This window comes from Bombyx mandarina, chromosome 16, assembly GCF_030267445.1.
Source record: "Bombyx mandarina strain Sakado chromosome 16, ASM3026744v2".
Lineage (NCBI taxonomy): Eukaryota > Metazoa > Arthropoda > Insecta > Lepidoptera > Bombycidae > Bombyx > Bombyx mandarina.
Genome location: NC_143222.1, coordinates 789387 through 802167, shown reverse-complemented (window position 1 = coordinate 802167; position 12781 = coordinate 789387). Strand labels below are relative to the sequence as shown.

Below are 12781 nucleotides of genomic sequence, written 5' to 3'. Positions count from 1 at the left end.
TGCATAGATAATATACATTTTTATTCGTTCATTGATAGACAAAGGCAACATAACCCATACTACCAAAAATCCAGATTCCCTTACACCGGTCGCTCACATGCGCACGAATACGCAAACCCACAAGTGTAGGACGACTTTTGCGAATGATTATGCAAAGTTTTCGCTGCATTCGTGGTTTTCCAAGGTGTGTCGGTTTTTTAACAGACATCAAAGTGCGCGAACCTCGAACCTTCGCGTAGTCTCCCACACATTCGCTTGCCTAGTTGCGCCGACGATTGCGAAGGTAACGGACGTATACTATACGCCATTTTCATAGTTCTTGACGTCTACTGTGTAGCGTATCTTCATCAAAAGAAATCCCATAAAAACAGCATGGCTGTTAATGATGTCTGGGAAAGAATTAAAAACTATTTTTCTCTTCAATGTTCTATTGACGAATTAAAAAGGAGGAGAAATTCGTGAGACATTCGTAAACAAGTGTAGGAGGAAGCGCAAACGGGTTCGCAAATTGAGTATGCGAACCCATTTGCACAGCCGCTAGGTTTGCGAATGAATGTTTGACGGCCCTTCACATGCGCGCAAACATTCGTACAATGTACGTCAGTGGCCGGCATTAGCATCTGTGAAAGTTAACTTTACTGGTGGTAGGAATGTAGGATGTCTGTGAGTCCACAGAGGCAGACAACACTACCCTACCTATTCCTGCCTAGAAGCAGTACTACCTTTCGTTTTGAAAATGCAAGAGAATCGCAGGGTATAACTATTGAGATTTTGCAAAAAGTTAAATGAAATCTTAGTTAATTCCAACCAATTTTCTCGAAGGTTTCTATTGCAAAATAAATTACATTTCACTGTACATAGCCTAATAGACCTAGTTTCATTTGTAAAAAAGCTAGGTGCTTGGTGCTTATGCCTTATGCTATCTTGGCCTCATTTGCCTGTCAAAAGACGAAACAAACGAAAGTCTGTTTCTCGGATTTGTAAACAAACCTCCGTATCACAATATCTTTTGATGCCGTGGTTAATAGTACTGTATTAAAACCTATTAGATGGTAACTATGGACGAATTAAAGTTAGAAATTGTATCAGAGTCGTGCTGTGTGTGTGGAAATGTTAGCGACTTGCAGTCGCCAGAAGAATATGACACGGAAGCTCCACCGGGACAAACGCCACTGAGGATGATGCTACTACATCTTAACAACAACAAGGTTAGCCTAGCCACTATTAGCATAATACTGCGGAATTTCAGCAAAAAATCCATTGATTAGTATTTTCATTTAAGTTTATAACCTTGCAAGCATGATTATAAATTTCCTATTTCCCAACTCCTGCAACACAATATTTGTGTTATTTATAAATATATGATTTCTGATTACTAATTCAAGCGTCTGAACTTTTTTGGGTCACGACATTTTTATAATCCATCGATCCACCCAATAATATAATATACCCTGCCTTTCTCCTCCGAATATCTTTTCTAAGATATTGCTTGCTGCCAGTAATGGTGTTTCATATAATAATATGTTTAATTTGATCTAATCTATTTAAAAAATTTAACCTTGTTTATTTAAGGGAAGATCTTCCACCGAGCGGGTGATATTGCTCGGTAGACCGACGGCCCGAATGTTGTTGTTCGGAACTTGTATATATGTGAGCTTATCTTGAAAATGTCGTAAGCGAGATTCAAGCATCTGTAAATTATCTTGCATTGTATGATATCGTTGTATGTATAAATGGAAAAATTTGATTCGAGCCCTACACCCCAGCAGAGGGTAATAGGAAAGAATGATGATGATGATGATGTATGATGGCTACCCGCCACAGGCTAGACATAAGTTAAACTCTAAACTTTTTAATTAAACTTTATATTCTTATTGACCTCAGGTAGTACCTGAAGGTCGACTGTGCTCAAGCTGTATCCAACGTACACTAGAAGCTTATGAATTCAGCACTGCACTCTCCTCAAGTGGAGTACCGCCTCTTAGTGAGAAGATCAGATCACTCAGGAGAAAGTATGTAAATCATTGATGAATTAGAGAATTTTATTGCTTTAATGTAATGATTTCTATCAAATTTCTATTGAAAATATCTTGCTTTAAAACTTATGTATAGAACTACTATAGTGAACTACTGTAGAACACTACTATAGAAACACAAACTGATAACACCGGCCGACATCATTTTCCTTGTTAAAGTTCTGATTATTTTTTTCCACTAATTTGGTAGTGCTGATCACGAAATTATACCTCATTTTATCGTATCACATCAGGTTTTTAAAAAAGTTAAGATATTGGCTATTTTAAACTTTTTGATTAAAATAAATTAAATTTTAGATTTTGGCGCTCTTTTCTCGAATTGTGCGACCTCTCATGAGGAAATATATTAGTTGCAACAACGACACACCCATTCGAAACAGGTTTACTTGCAAATAAACCTCTACAGTTACTTTGTTTATAAAATTTTTACTGAAATTAGTGTGTTTATATAAAAAAATCTTACGTTTTACTTTTTACTTATATACAAAATTTCCATGCTTCTTGTGCGAGTGGGACAGTAGAGCACGAGACAAGCACTACGTACAAAAACAATGGAATCCTCGTAAAAATCTCAAAGTAGGAACAAAGAACGTTACACGAAAAAATTTAATTAGTCCTGAAAAAATTTTACTACCTCCGCTTCATATCAAACTCGGTATGATGAAACAGTTCGTTAAAGTATTGGATAAAAACAATGCTAATTTTGAATACCTGTGTAAAAAATTTCCAAGATTATCTGATGCAAAAATTTAAGAAGGGAGTGTTCGATGGACCGCAAGTCAGATCTTTGATGGCTGATGAAAAATTTGATGCCACAATGAATAACACTGAATCAGATGCTTGGCTGGCGTTCAAAGATGTTGTCAACAATTTTCTAGGAAATAATAAACATCCCGACTATAAAAATAAGGTTGCAAACTTATTGGATAAGTATCAAAAATTGGGGTGTAATATGAGCATAAAACTCCACTTTCTAGATTCACATGTGGACTTTTTTCCTGATAATCTTGGTGATTACAGTAAAGAGCAGGGAGAAAGGTTTCATCAGGACATAAAAACTATGGAGACAAGGTACCAAGGTCGATGGAATGTGAATATGATGGCTGATTACTGCTGGTCACTGACACGTGATGTTACTGAAGATACTCACAAAAAAACTACACCCAGACGTAATTTTGTCGCGAAACGTAAAAGATGTCACTCTAAATAGTCCTGTAGCATTGTTTAGACTCAATGTTTTCTTTGTAAATGTTCAAATATATGTTTTTGTAATATGATTATTGATTTTTTCTTTAAATTTTGAAAAGAATGCTTTTTCCTTCTTTTAATAAAATCTGATGTGATAGGGCAAATATGTAGGTGTTTTTGTGTTTAAGATAGTATAAATTGGTGATATTTGTGGTTCAAATACAAACAACTTTCAAAAATTTTTCATTTGTCGGCCGGTGTAATTGATGAAGTTTATAAATTTACTTAACCTCTAATAGATGAACGAGCTTGTATATCTTCAAAAGTAAAACACAACCGTGTGAATACCACTACCCACCTTGAATGATATTCTCTACTATTTAATATGTCAATTTGTATTCACAGACTTCATGAACTCACACAGAAAATAGATGTCTTCATAGTAGTGGGAGGTTCTAACTTAGCATCTGGAGGATGTTACAATGAAGAAGACATCATCATGGTTGACAAAGCAGCCTTGGCAGCTGCTGCTAAAGCTGATGATGAGGAGTTGGAAAGGGCCAGAAATGCAAGAGGAGATACTGTATATCAGTGTACAGTTTGTCCAGCTTCATTTCAAGTGAGACAACTGAATAGTATTAACACATCTTCAGTAGGAAACGCATAAACTAGTTGGTCACCATTGAAGCACAGGAGATGACAGGAAAAGTCTGAACAAAAGCATGAAACAGCCAAAGTACTGTGATTATCTGTGGCTGGTGGAACACAGAACTAATAACTGTGAAATAACTGAAACTAATAATTGTAAAATAATTGTGAAATGTATTCTTGCAGCGCGTGAGCGAGTACCGCACCCACGTGGAGTCTCACGGCAGGGCAGCGTCACACGCGTGCTGGACGTGCGGGGCACAGTTCGCGACACGCACCGCTCTTCACGATCATCTGGCTTCTCACGCCGATACCACTGACAACACTTGCTATGTCTGCGGGACTACATTCCAGGTTAATTTAAATATCGGGAATTGTGACTCTGTTGGTCACATCCTGTTAACGTATGTAAGGTAGACGTAGGTAGGTCTATGATATGATAGTATTGCCTGTGCTCAAAATTCTACCAAATGTTTGTAAAGAAACTAAATTCTGTGTGTGCTTAGTGCGAGTTTTTTGACTTCTCGATCACATAAAAGTTAACTCAAATTTGTATATAGTTGGAATAGCTTCCCCTCGGTTGCCGCTAGGAGCGCTGTTCCAACCCATACTTTGAGTTTAAATTATATTTGAGAGAAGCATAAACAACAAACGAAATAACATTTAAGGCTCTAAATATTTGTGTATAGAGAGGTCATTTGTAATAATATTTTAATTTAAATTTTATTGTAATCATATCACATTCTTGAGTTTAACGTCCATTTTGAATCTATGTAGGATTTTATTCGTTATCACGGGAGCGTGTGCGTGGTTGCAGCGGCAGTCGGAGCTGCGTCGGCACGAGGCGGCGTGCGCGTGCCGGTGCCCGTCGTGCGGCGCCGAGCTGGCGGACCGCGCGGCGCTGTCGGCGCACGCGGCGGCGGCGCACGGCGTGACGTCACGCGGCCGCCCGCTGTGCCCGTGCTGCTTCCGCTCCTTCCCGGACGGGGAGCTGCTGGCCGCCCACCTGCTGCGGCACCGCCAGGCCAAGCAGTTCGTCTGCGGATACGACTCGTGCATCCTTCGGTTTGCGGCCAGGTATGTCATATTGAGGGTAGGTTTCAATTTATTTACACTCATCACTCACTGCTAACATCTGAAAAAAAAAAGATAAATCATATTATAATAATATGTAAGTCCATAACCAACAAATTTTCCATTTAGTATGGAAAAATTAATGTAATTTTTTTATAAAATTTATATTATTTCCACTACCGTCTTTAATTCAACGATGTTGACTTTCGTTTTGGGGCGAACACGGGGTTCATTTATGGAATCAAAATTTCACACCTCATTAATGTTGTGAGCCGTTTGCGTAGTCAAGTTACCGCCACGAATTTCATACTGCTTAATTACATGGTATTTTTATTGTGAACATTTTGATATAGCAAAAATAAAAAACGTTAATTAATCAATAAACAAATGACTGAATTAGCAAATATAATTTCATATTTTTAAAATAAAATTCATTTATATTTAGAATGAATTCATAGCCATGCATAAGTATAATAAGGTATCAAACGGTCAACTGCACGTATGCTAAGACGTATGATTGCGTGCAGGAGCAGCCTGCTGGCGCACGTCCGCAAGTGCCACGGCGCCGAGCTGCCGGCCGAGCCCGCGCCGCCCCGCCCGCCCGGCGCCGCGTGCCGCCACTGCAGCCGCACGTACGTACTGTCCCGCACACTTGTATTCCACCAATCTTATCTCGAAGTGACAGTGACGGTCTCAATAATAAAGAACCTTACTAAAAGGCATGTTAAACACGTTTTTCAGGTTCGGTTCCGTGGCGGCCATGAAACGTCATGCGCGCGTGCACCGCGCCGACCGCGCCTCCCCGGACCTGAAGGTACGCCCCCCAACCCCCGCCCCCCGCGATCTGAGTGGCGTCGGAGCAGCTTATATACCAAACTGTTCACAGGACGAGTTGGGTGCCGAGTCCCAGGAGGAGGGCGACGAAGGCGAGGTGGAGTACCTCGAAGTGGAGACCCTGGAGGACGGAGAGGTCGACGAGAGTGTGCAGTGACACCAGGCTCCAGGCGGACACTTCAGAAGGTGCGCACCGCTCTTGGCCTACAGTTCTCAATCAATGAAACTGATTGCTGTAAATTGTTGAATGAATGTAATAAAAATAAATGCAATAACAGTAACAAGTATATTTATTGGAACAACAACCAGACATATCAATAATATACTGTATATAAATAACAACACATTTCCATAACAGATAACTGTGCAGAAAATCCCAAGGATTTAGGTTCGTTTGTAGCTAATCTTCATTTTTTATCCACTGGTTCACCAGGATCAAACATGTCCTAAACGCGCTCCTTGCAGCAGGCGCGGTTTCAGAAATGGAAAGCTAGAATATTGATTCCTGTCTCTGCACCCAGTCAGGAAAAAGCCAACGAAAATTATTATACTAATATATTACTTGTGTACTTAAATAAAAAACCTTTATTTTAAAAATGAACAACAAAAAACATTAGGTTATTGACCCTGGTGTTTTGTCGGCTTTACATCGTCCGTTCACTATTTATTAAATGACTAAGGATATGTATGTATGTATGAGTGGTTGGACTGCGCTCAAGTAGAGGGCTCGGGGCGGGCGCGGCACAGCACGGCGACGCGGCGGCGGCGCGGCACGGGGCGGTGGCGCCAGCGGCTGCGCTCGCCGCCCAGGACCGCGTGCGTGAACTCATAGCGAGCCACGCCTCTGTCGATTCAATATAAATACATTCTTTTTTTGCTAAACCAAAATTTATGTGTAATTGCTGTAAAAAAGTCAATGAAGGCATTACAAAATCATTACTACTAGAAAGAGAGGGCAGACAGTGCATCCTACTGATGGGGGTGGCTCCTATGGAACCGACATAAATACGTGATTCCAGTGTGTGTAACTATTCGTTCCTTTTTCTGAGGTGCCCAGTCCTACTACTAGGGCTAATGACAATCCGGAGACGGAGCACGTTGCCAGAATTGGCGAGCTAATGAAGAGTTATCATCACTCCGGGAACTGTGCTTTTTGGTCGCTCGTCAAAGTTTTAGAGAGAAACTTTTGTTGATCTGGTCTGCGCAAGTTCGATGACAGCCTGACCCACATTGCGCAAAAGAAGGCTCGAACTCGACTATTGATGACAGGAAAACCACGCCACGAAGCATCCCCCGGTCTCATATATTATGTCTGTCGGAGACCTGCTTCACAGTGTGCGGTCAAGCGGGAGCTTTCGCTCCTGGACGTCCAAGGGTCTTAATGGACCAGATTGCATCCCTGCAGTGGTTTTGAAGACGTGCGTAAGAGCCGATACCTGTACTAATGCGTTTGTATCGCCTCTCTTCTTAGCATTACCTGGGTTCCATTTTCATGAAAAATCGCCATGTACAGCCTATCCCCAAGAAGGGTGCTGACAGTTCGGATCCATCGAGTTATAGGCTCATCATGAAATTTCCTTAGTTTCCAAGGTGATGGAGCGGATAATAAATACGCAACTCCTGAGGTATCTTGAGGATCGCCAGCTAATCAGTGACCGACTGTACGGTTTGCGTCACGGTTTCTCAGCTGGCAATCTTCTGGTACTACCTTACTAACAGGTGGGCTGAAGCCGTGGAGGGCAAGGCTCTCGTCTTGATATCGTGAAGGCTTTTGACAAGGTATAGGCAGGCCTGGCATAGGCACTTTTGTCAAAGTTATTAGCTTGCGGAAGCTGCTGCTCCGATACCATGACGATTAATGTTGGCGTTCCACAAGGTTCAGTGCTTTCCTTCCATTCTTTTCATCCTGTATATCAATGACATGCTATCTGTTGATGGCATGCACTGCTATGTGGATGGCAGCACGGGGGTGCGCGATATATCGACCATCAGTCTCTCGGAGCGTGGTGCAGGAGAGACGATCGAAGCTTGTGTCTAAAGGACAGAACTCCCTGGGGCGAGTCTCCAAGTGGTGTGAGGCGGTGATGACACGGGTTTGTGGGCTTACTGCGGAGAAGGACCTTTTTGTCATGGTGCCGCAATTCTAACGAGTATCCCTACAAGCTTCCACCAGTTTTGGGATATTTGGGGTCGATATTTCCGGCGATGCCCAGTCAAGTAAGCATCAAAATGCTGGGAATCCTTAAGGAAGCGTGTCGGTACTTCACGCCTGGACAAATATTGTTGCTTTACAAAGTACAAGTCTGGCTTCGCGTTGAGTACTGCTACTGCTCTGGGCCGGGGCTCCCAAATACTAGCTACTTTTACGAACGTACTTCCAGCCACCGGGGTAGAGTTCTTACTGCCTGGAACCGTTGCGTTCATCTACAGTACGTTTCCAGAGATTTTTTCTCCAAACGAGGCTTACGAAGAGTACTCAGCAGTAGGCACCGGCTTAGCTGTGCCCCTAGCATTGCTGACGTCCATGAGCCATAACCAATTATCAGGTGGGCCGTATACTCGTCTATCTATCTACGTGAACAATCACAGAGACACTACTTACTTCATGACGTAGAGCGCCCGGCGCTCGAGCAGCGCGTGCAGGGCGAGGGCCGGCTCGTGCTGGTGCTCCAGGCGCATGACGGCGCTGGAGCACAGGCACACGCCCGCTATCACGTCGCCGCAGAACTGCAACACGTCGCCGTCCTCAATGACCTGGCGCGGCAGACTTCCCCCGAACTAATCAGGGGACTACGCCGCGACTACAACCAGACAAGTCGTCGTGGCCTAAAGGATAAGACGTCCGATGCATTCGTGTTGAGTGATGCATCGGTGTTCGTATCTCAGGCCGGTACCAATTTTTCTAATGAAATACGTACTCAAACAAATGTTCACGGTGGTATTCCACGGTGAAGGAATAACATCGTGTAAAAAAAATCAAACCCGCAAAATTATAATTTGCGTGATTACTGGTGGTAGGACCTCTTGTGAATCCGCACGGGTAGGTACCACCACCCTGCCCTATTTCTGCCGTGAAGCAGTAATGCGTTTCGGTTTAAAGGGTGGGGGAGCCCTTGTAATTATACTGAGACCTTAGAACTCATATCTCAAGGTGGGTGGCGCATTTACGTTGTAGATGTCTATGGGCTCCAGTAACCACTTCACACCAGGTGGACCGTGAGCTCGTCCACCCATCTAAGCAATAATAAAAAACATGCAAATTACTAATGACTGCCGAAGGTCGGAAAATGTTCTAGACCTAACAATGCATTGATGTGTCCCAAAAACGATGCCTCCAAAGATGCCTCCAAAGAACTTGAAATACCCCACAGATACAGCCAGCCGTCTCAACTGCTCCATGACTCGCGTCATTTCTAACTGTGGGGCGAGCTCTGCCAACTCTACATTGTTGTATAAATACTACATAAACTACGAAAATGACGATTGTGTCTGTACTTACTCGGACAGCATCAATATGCGGCTTTATGAACCCAGCGGCGGCCAGGTCCAAGACGTGCACGTGCGGTAGTGTGTCGGTTGTAAAGGCTAACGCTTTAACACGGTCCAGTATGACTTGGTTCTCTGGCTTGAACTGGCTGCGTTCCGTCTCTCTGAAGCCTTGGATGGCCTAGAGAAGCGTAAGGTACATTTTTACAAAAACAACTGTTAATATTAGTCGCGCTTTTCCTACTGCCGCCACTGACCCGGCGAGGCGAAGTCACCCTGCGAGGTCGGGCTGCTCGTTGGTGGTTGTTGCTGATGCTCAGAGACGCTCAGAACCGGAGCCCAGAAAAGAAATTCCGCCACGCACCTTGCGGCATGAGATCTAAATCTCAGTTGTATTATATCACAGCTGTTGTCTCATATTCCTAAGTCAGAACAAATAACAGCTTCACGTCAGGAATTTGCAGGATGGTGCTATATACCTGTTCAAGCTTACCATACGCCCTACCACTCTGCTATACTATCTCTGCTAAATGTTGAAAGCAGTTCGCTTGTGTAAAAAAAGACTTGTGTCCCACAAATAGTTTCTAAGTTGGAGGAACATTTTTAGGTTGCACACAAGTCACAATTGTAATTTTGACAATATCTCTATTCTTTTTATCAGTAAAAACTGTTTTTTGTTTGAGTTAACTGCATTAATATAAACATATGGTAAAATCAAATTACATCATCCCAATGATCAAATTCATATCTCATTCTCTTGAGGTACGGTTCTAATTCAGCCAGCAATGATGCCTCTTCTTGTTCAGTGACGAAGCCTGGGTACACTTGCATATCCTGGAGTACGGCAGCTCGTAGCTCAGGCTTGATATCTGTGCCCCACGTTGGAGATATTTCAATGTAATTGGGATCTCCTGTAATTACCAGGAAATGTTTTAATTTTAATTTAAGCTAACAGGCAGAAACTAAATAGACTACTTTTTTGTTGACGGAGCGATGGCTATACCTCAGAGGCTTTACTAATTTCACCAGGACGAGTAAGGGAGCTGGTATGGGGTGAATAGTGGGCAAAGATCAGCAAGTATGGGGTTTTGATTCTGTAATAAGTTCGATTTGCTGTCATTGTAAATGGAACCCATTGGAACACATTGAATTTAGAACTTATACTTATTAAATTTTAAATAGATAAGATAAGTAAATACCTATTACGCGAATAATTCGTTAATACAAAAATAGATCGAACACATTTTCGGATACGTTTTTAATTTTTGATAAAAAGAAACATCAACTATTTAACACAGTAATTTACTACAAAATTTGATAAATAACAATAATATTTAAGCATTTTGGTTCATCGGCTGAAACATAAAAATTAACAAATTAATTGTTTACCTTTAAGTTGTGGAATTTTGGGTTCAGTCTGTGTTACTCTACTATATTTTCTCGGTTTCCCATTAAAAAATGATTTTAATGTGCAATTTTTTAAGAAACTAAAAGTAAGCAAACGCATTTTTGCTTATGCTATTTCTATCTATTTTCCCAATTTCCATCAATTTAATTTCCATCCAGTGTTGCCACCTCAGAATTTTTTAAGGCGCTAGGCACATTTTTTTGTATTTATTTATTCATTACACTTCGTGTAAAATTTACATTGGCGGACTTAATGCCTAAGGCATTCTCTACCAGTCAACGAAAGGTAAATATTGGTAGGTGCAATATAATATATTAAGTGTATAATCTATGGCGCTAGGTCAAGAGAAAAATGTCACCAGATTTTTTGCTGAAATATCGAATCGAATAATAATGATCGTGAAATGATAATGAAAAATCGAATAATAATGATATTTGCGGAAATTTTGCTCATAAAAAAACCACCAACTTCAGCTAAGTTTTTGAATTTGAATCAGACTAAAAAAATTCTAAGTCGATTATGTTTAGCACCAGTTTCACCAGTTCTGTAATAAGAGATATCTACGATTGGTTAAATGACTGTTTTGAATGAACGATTCGTTAGCTATAGACTTCGGGAACTCATCTGGAAACTGTATAACTGGCTCCTAATATTCTATAGGCAGTAAAATAAAACCACATTAATATGTATATTTTTTAATCAGAAGAGTAAGAATAAGAATTAGAAGTGTAAAAATCAAGAGAAAATGTGTGTAAATTGAAATTCTAGTCAATCAAATATAAAATCTTCTACAACTTCATCATCATTCTTACTCGTAGATGCTACCGTTGACGATGTCGATGCTAAAGGTGTAGTCTTGTGGTTTCGTAAGATTATTTTGTGTTTAGACCAATAGGTGCTATGACATCGCTTGGTAATTCATAGTTGAAACACTTTTCATCAATAGCTTTAAGCCTATTTTTTATAAAAATAACAGTATTTAAAAGTGGACCAGCCGTCCTGTTCCGCAGTTTACTTTTTACAATGTTCATTACACTAAATACTCTTTCGATACCCGCGTTATAATGGGACAAAGTAAAAAGAAAACATTCATTAACAAACGACCTCGCCTAGGAATTCCCCAGTTATATAGTACCTAAGCTGAAAACATCATCATGAAATTTAGGAATATCAGGAGATTTCCCTATCAAAAGTATGTTGCCAGATTCCTTATTGAAAAACCGTCAAAAACCACTAAAAATAAAAAAAATCGCTATATAATGAAAAAATACCACTAAACGCCTCGAAAAATCACCAGTTCTGATGGAAAAACCACCAAGGTGGCAACACTATTTCCATCCTTCAAAACTTCAAACTGTTTGATTTTTTTAAGGCCATTTTATGACCTGGTCACTAAGATCTTTAAGTCATGTCTAATTTTAATTAATATTCTTATTTTTATGAAAAATGATAATATTGAGTGAAATTAAATGAAGATCATTAATTTGAGACATTAATCAACTGGGATGATATTAAATGAAATGAGATGATATGAACTGAAATATAATCTTGGTAAAATGGTGGTCATTTACTGAGATTTTTTCAGTGGACCTTTTGGAGTCTCCCGAGAAATTACGTCCAGCGGCTTTGTTTCATTTTCCCACATTTGTGTACTTTCACAGATATTAAACAGTTAATAAACCATCGTTATTACACATTTAAACCTGAAGAAACACTAATGAGACAAAATAAAACAAATCACACAACTTCACTCCTCGCGTTCCCGCCAAAACGTGTCATATTGTTTGATTAATAGGCACTGAAGTAGGAAAGCTACACTGATTTTATAAAGTTGTCGTTTGCCGCAAAACATAAAGATATGGCGTAGTACAGTGCCATCTGCCCATTTCTAGCATGCTGAATGTTATCGTATTTTGAGTACGTGTTTTTCTTAGACTATTACAATCTATTTTAATTGTTTTGCTGACTCTAAAGTCCGTAACACATTACCGCAACGCACCTCAAGGAAGGTACGCCGCACCATTTGAATCACTCTCACTTGAGAGTGATTCAAATTTTAAACTTATCAAGGGACCGCCTGATAAAAAAAAACACCTACAGAACATTT

At 40.6% G+C, this 12781-nt stretch overlaps 2 protein-coding genes across 5 annotated transcripts; one reads left to right on the top strand and one right to left on the bottom strand.

Moving 5' to 3' along the window:
- The first annotated feature begins 588 nt into the window (after nucleotides 1–588).
- Nucleotides 589–6064, top strand: LOC114246770 (uncharacterized). 2 transcript variants are annotated; one of them, XM_028179457.2, is made up of 8 exons: nucleotides 589–1208; nucleotides 1885–2012; nucleotides 3630–3843; nucleotides 4059–4226; nucleotides 4690–4949; nucleotides 5474–5578; nucleotides 5688–5760; nucleotides 5833–6064. In XM_028179457.2, the coding sequence occupies exons 1-8, from the start codon at nucleotides 1050–1052 to the stop codon at nucleotides 5935–5937; spliced, it is 1212 nt and encodes a 403-aa protein (XP_028035258.2). In that variant the 5' UTR covers nucleotides 589–1049; the 3' UTR covers nucleotides 5938–6064. The 2 variants fall into 2 exon arrangements, with proteins under 2 accessions (XP_028035258.2, XP_089589944.1); XM_089733818.1 differs by having other exon boundaries at nucleotides 597–1208; nucleotides 5688–6064.
- Nucleotides 4576–12029, bottom strand: LOC114246771 (RNA demethylase ALKBH7, mitochondrial). 3 transcript variants are annotated; one of them, XM_089733819.1, is made up of 6 exons: nucleotides 12015–12029; nucleotides 10656–10830; nucleotides 9990–10177; nucleotides 9280–9447; nucleotides 8383–8507; nucleotides 7640–7886 (listed from the first exon to the last, which is right to left on the bottom strand). In XM_089733819.1, the coding sequence occupies exons 2-6, from the start codon at nucleotides 10771–10773 to the stop codon at nucleotides 7769–7771; spliced, it is 717 nt and encodes a 238-aa protein (XP_089589945.1). In that variant the 5' UTR covers nucleotides 10774–10830; nucleotides 12015–12029; the 3' UTR covers nucleotides 7640–7768. The 3 variants fall into 3 exon arrangements, with proteins under 3 accessions (XP_089589946.1, XP_028035259.2, XP_089589945.1); XM_089733820.1 differs by lacking the exons at nucleotides 7640–7886; nucleotides 12015–12029 and adding an exon at nucleotides 4576–5007; XM_028179458.2 differs by lacking the exons at nucleotides 7640–7886; nucleotides 12015–12029 and adding an exon at nucleotides 6053–6624.
- Nucleotides 12030–12781: the final 752 nt, after the last annotated feature.

Bases quoted from the DNA above. Each gene is read 5' to 3' on its own strand.
- LOC114246770 (XM_089733818.1), top strand. From the start codon at position 1,050: ATGGTAACTATGGACGAATTAAAGTTAGAAATTGTATCAGAGTCGTGC. The intron at 4,950-5,473 runs GTATGTCATATT...GATTGCGTGCAG, and splicing joins ATCCTTCGGTTTGCGGCCAG to GAGCAGCCTGCTGGCGCACG. The intron at 5,579-5,687 runs GTACGTACTGTC...CACGTTTTTCAG, and splicing joins TGCCGCCACTGCAGCCGCAC to GTTCGGTTCCGTGGCGGCCA.
- LOC114246771 (XM_028179458.2), bottom strand. From the start codon at position 10,773: ATGCGTTTGCTTACTTTTAGTTTCTTAAAAAATTGCACATTAAAATCA. The intron at 9,448-9,989 runs GTAATTTGATTT...ACGCTTCTCTAG, and splicing joins AATTTGATCATTGGGATGAT to GCCATCCAAGGCTTCAGAGA. The intron at 8,508-9,279 runs GTAAGTACAGAC...GACGTGTTGCAG, and splicing joins CGCATATTGATGCTGTCCGA to TTCTGCGGCGACGTGATAGC.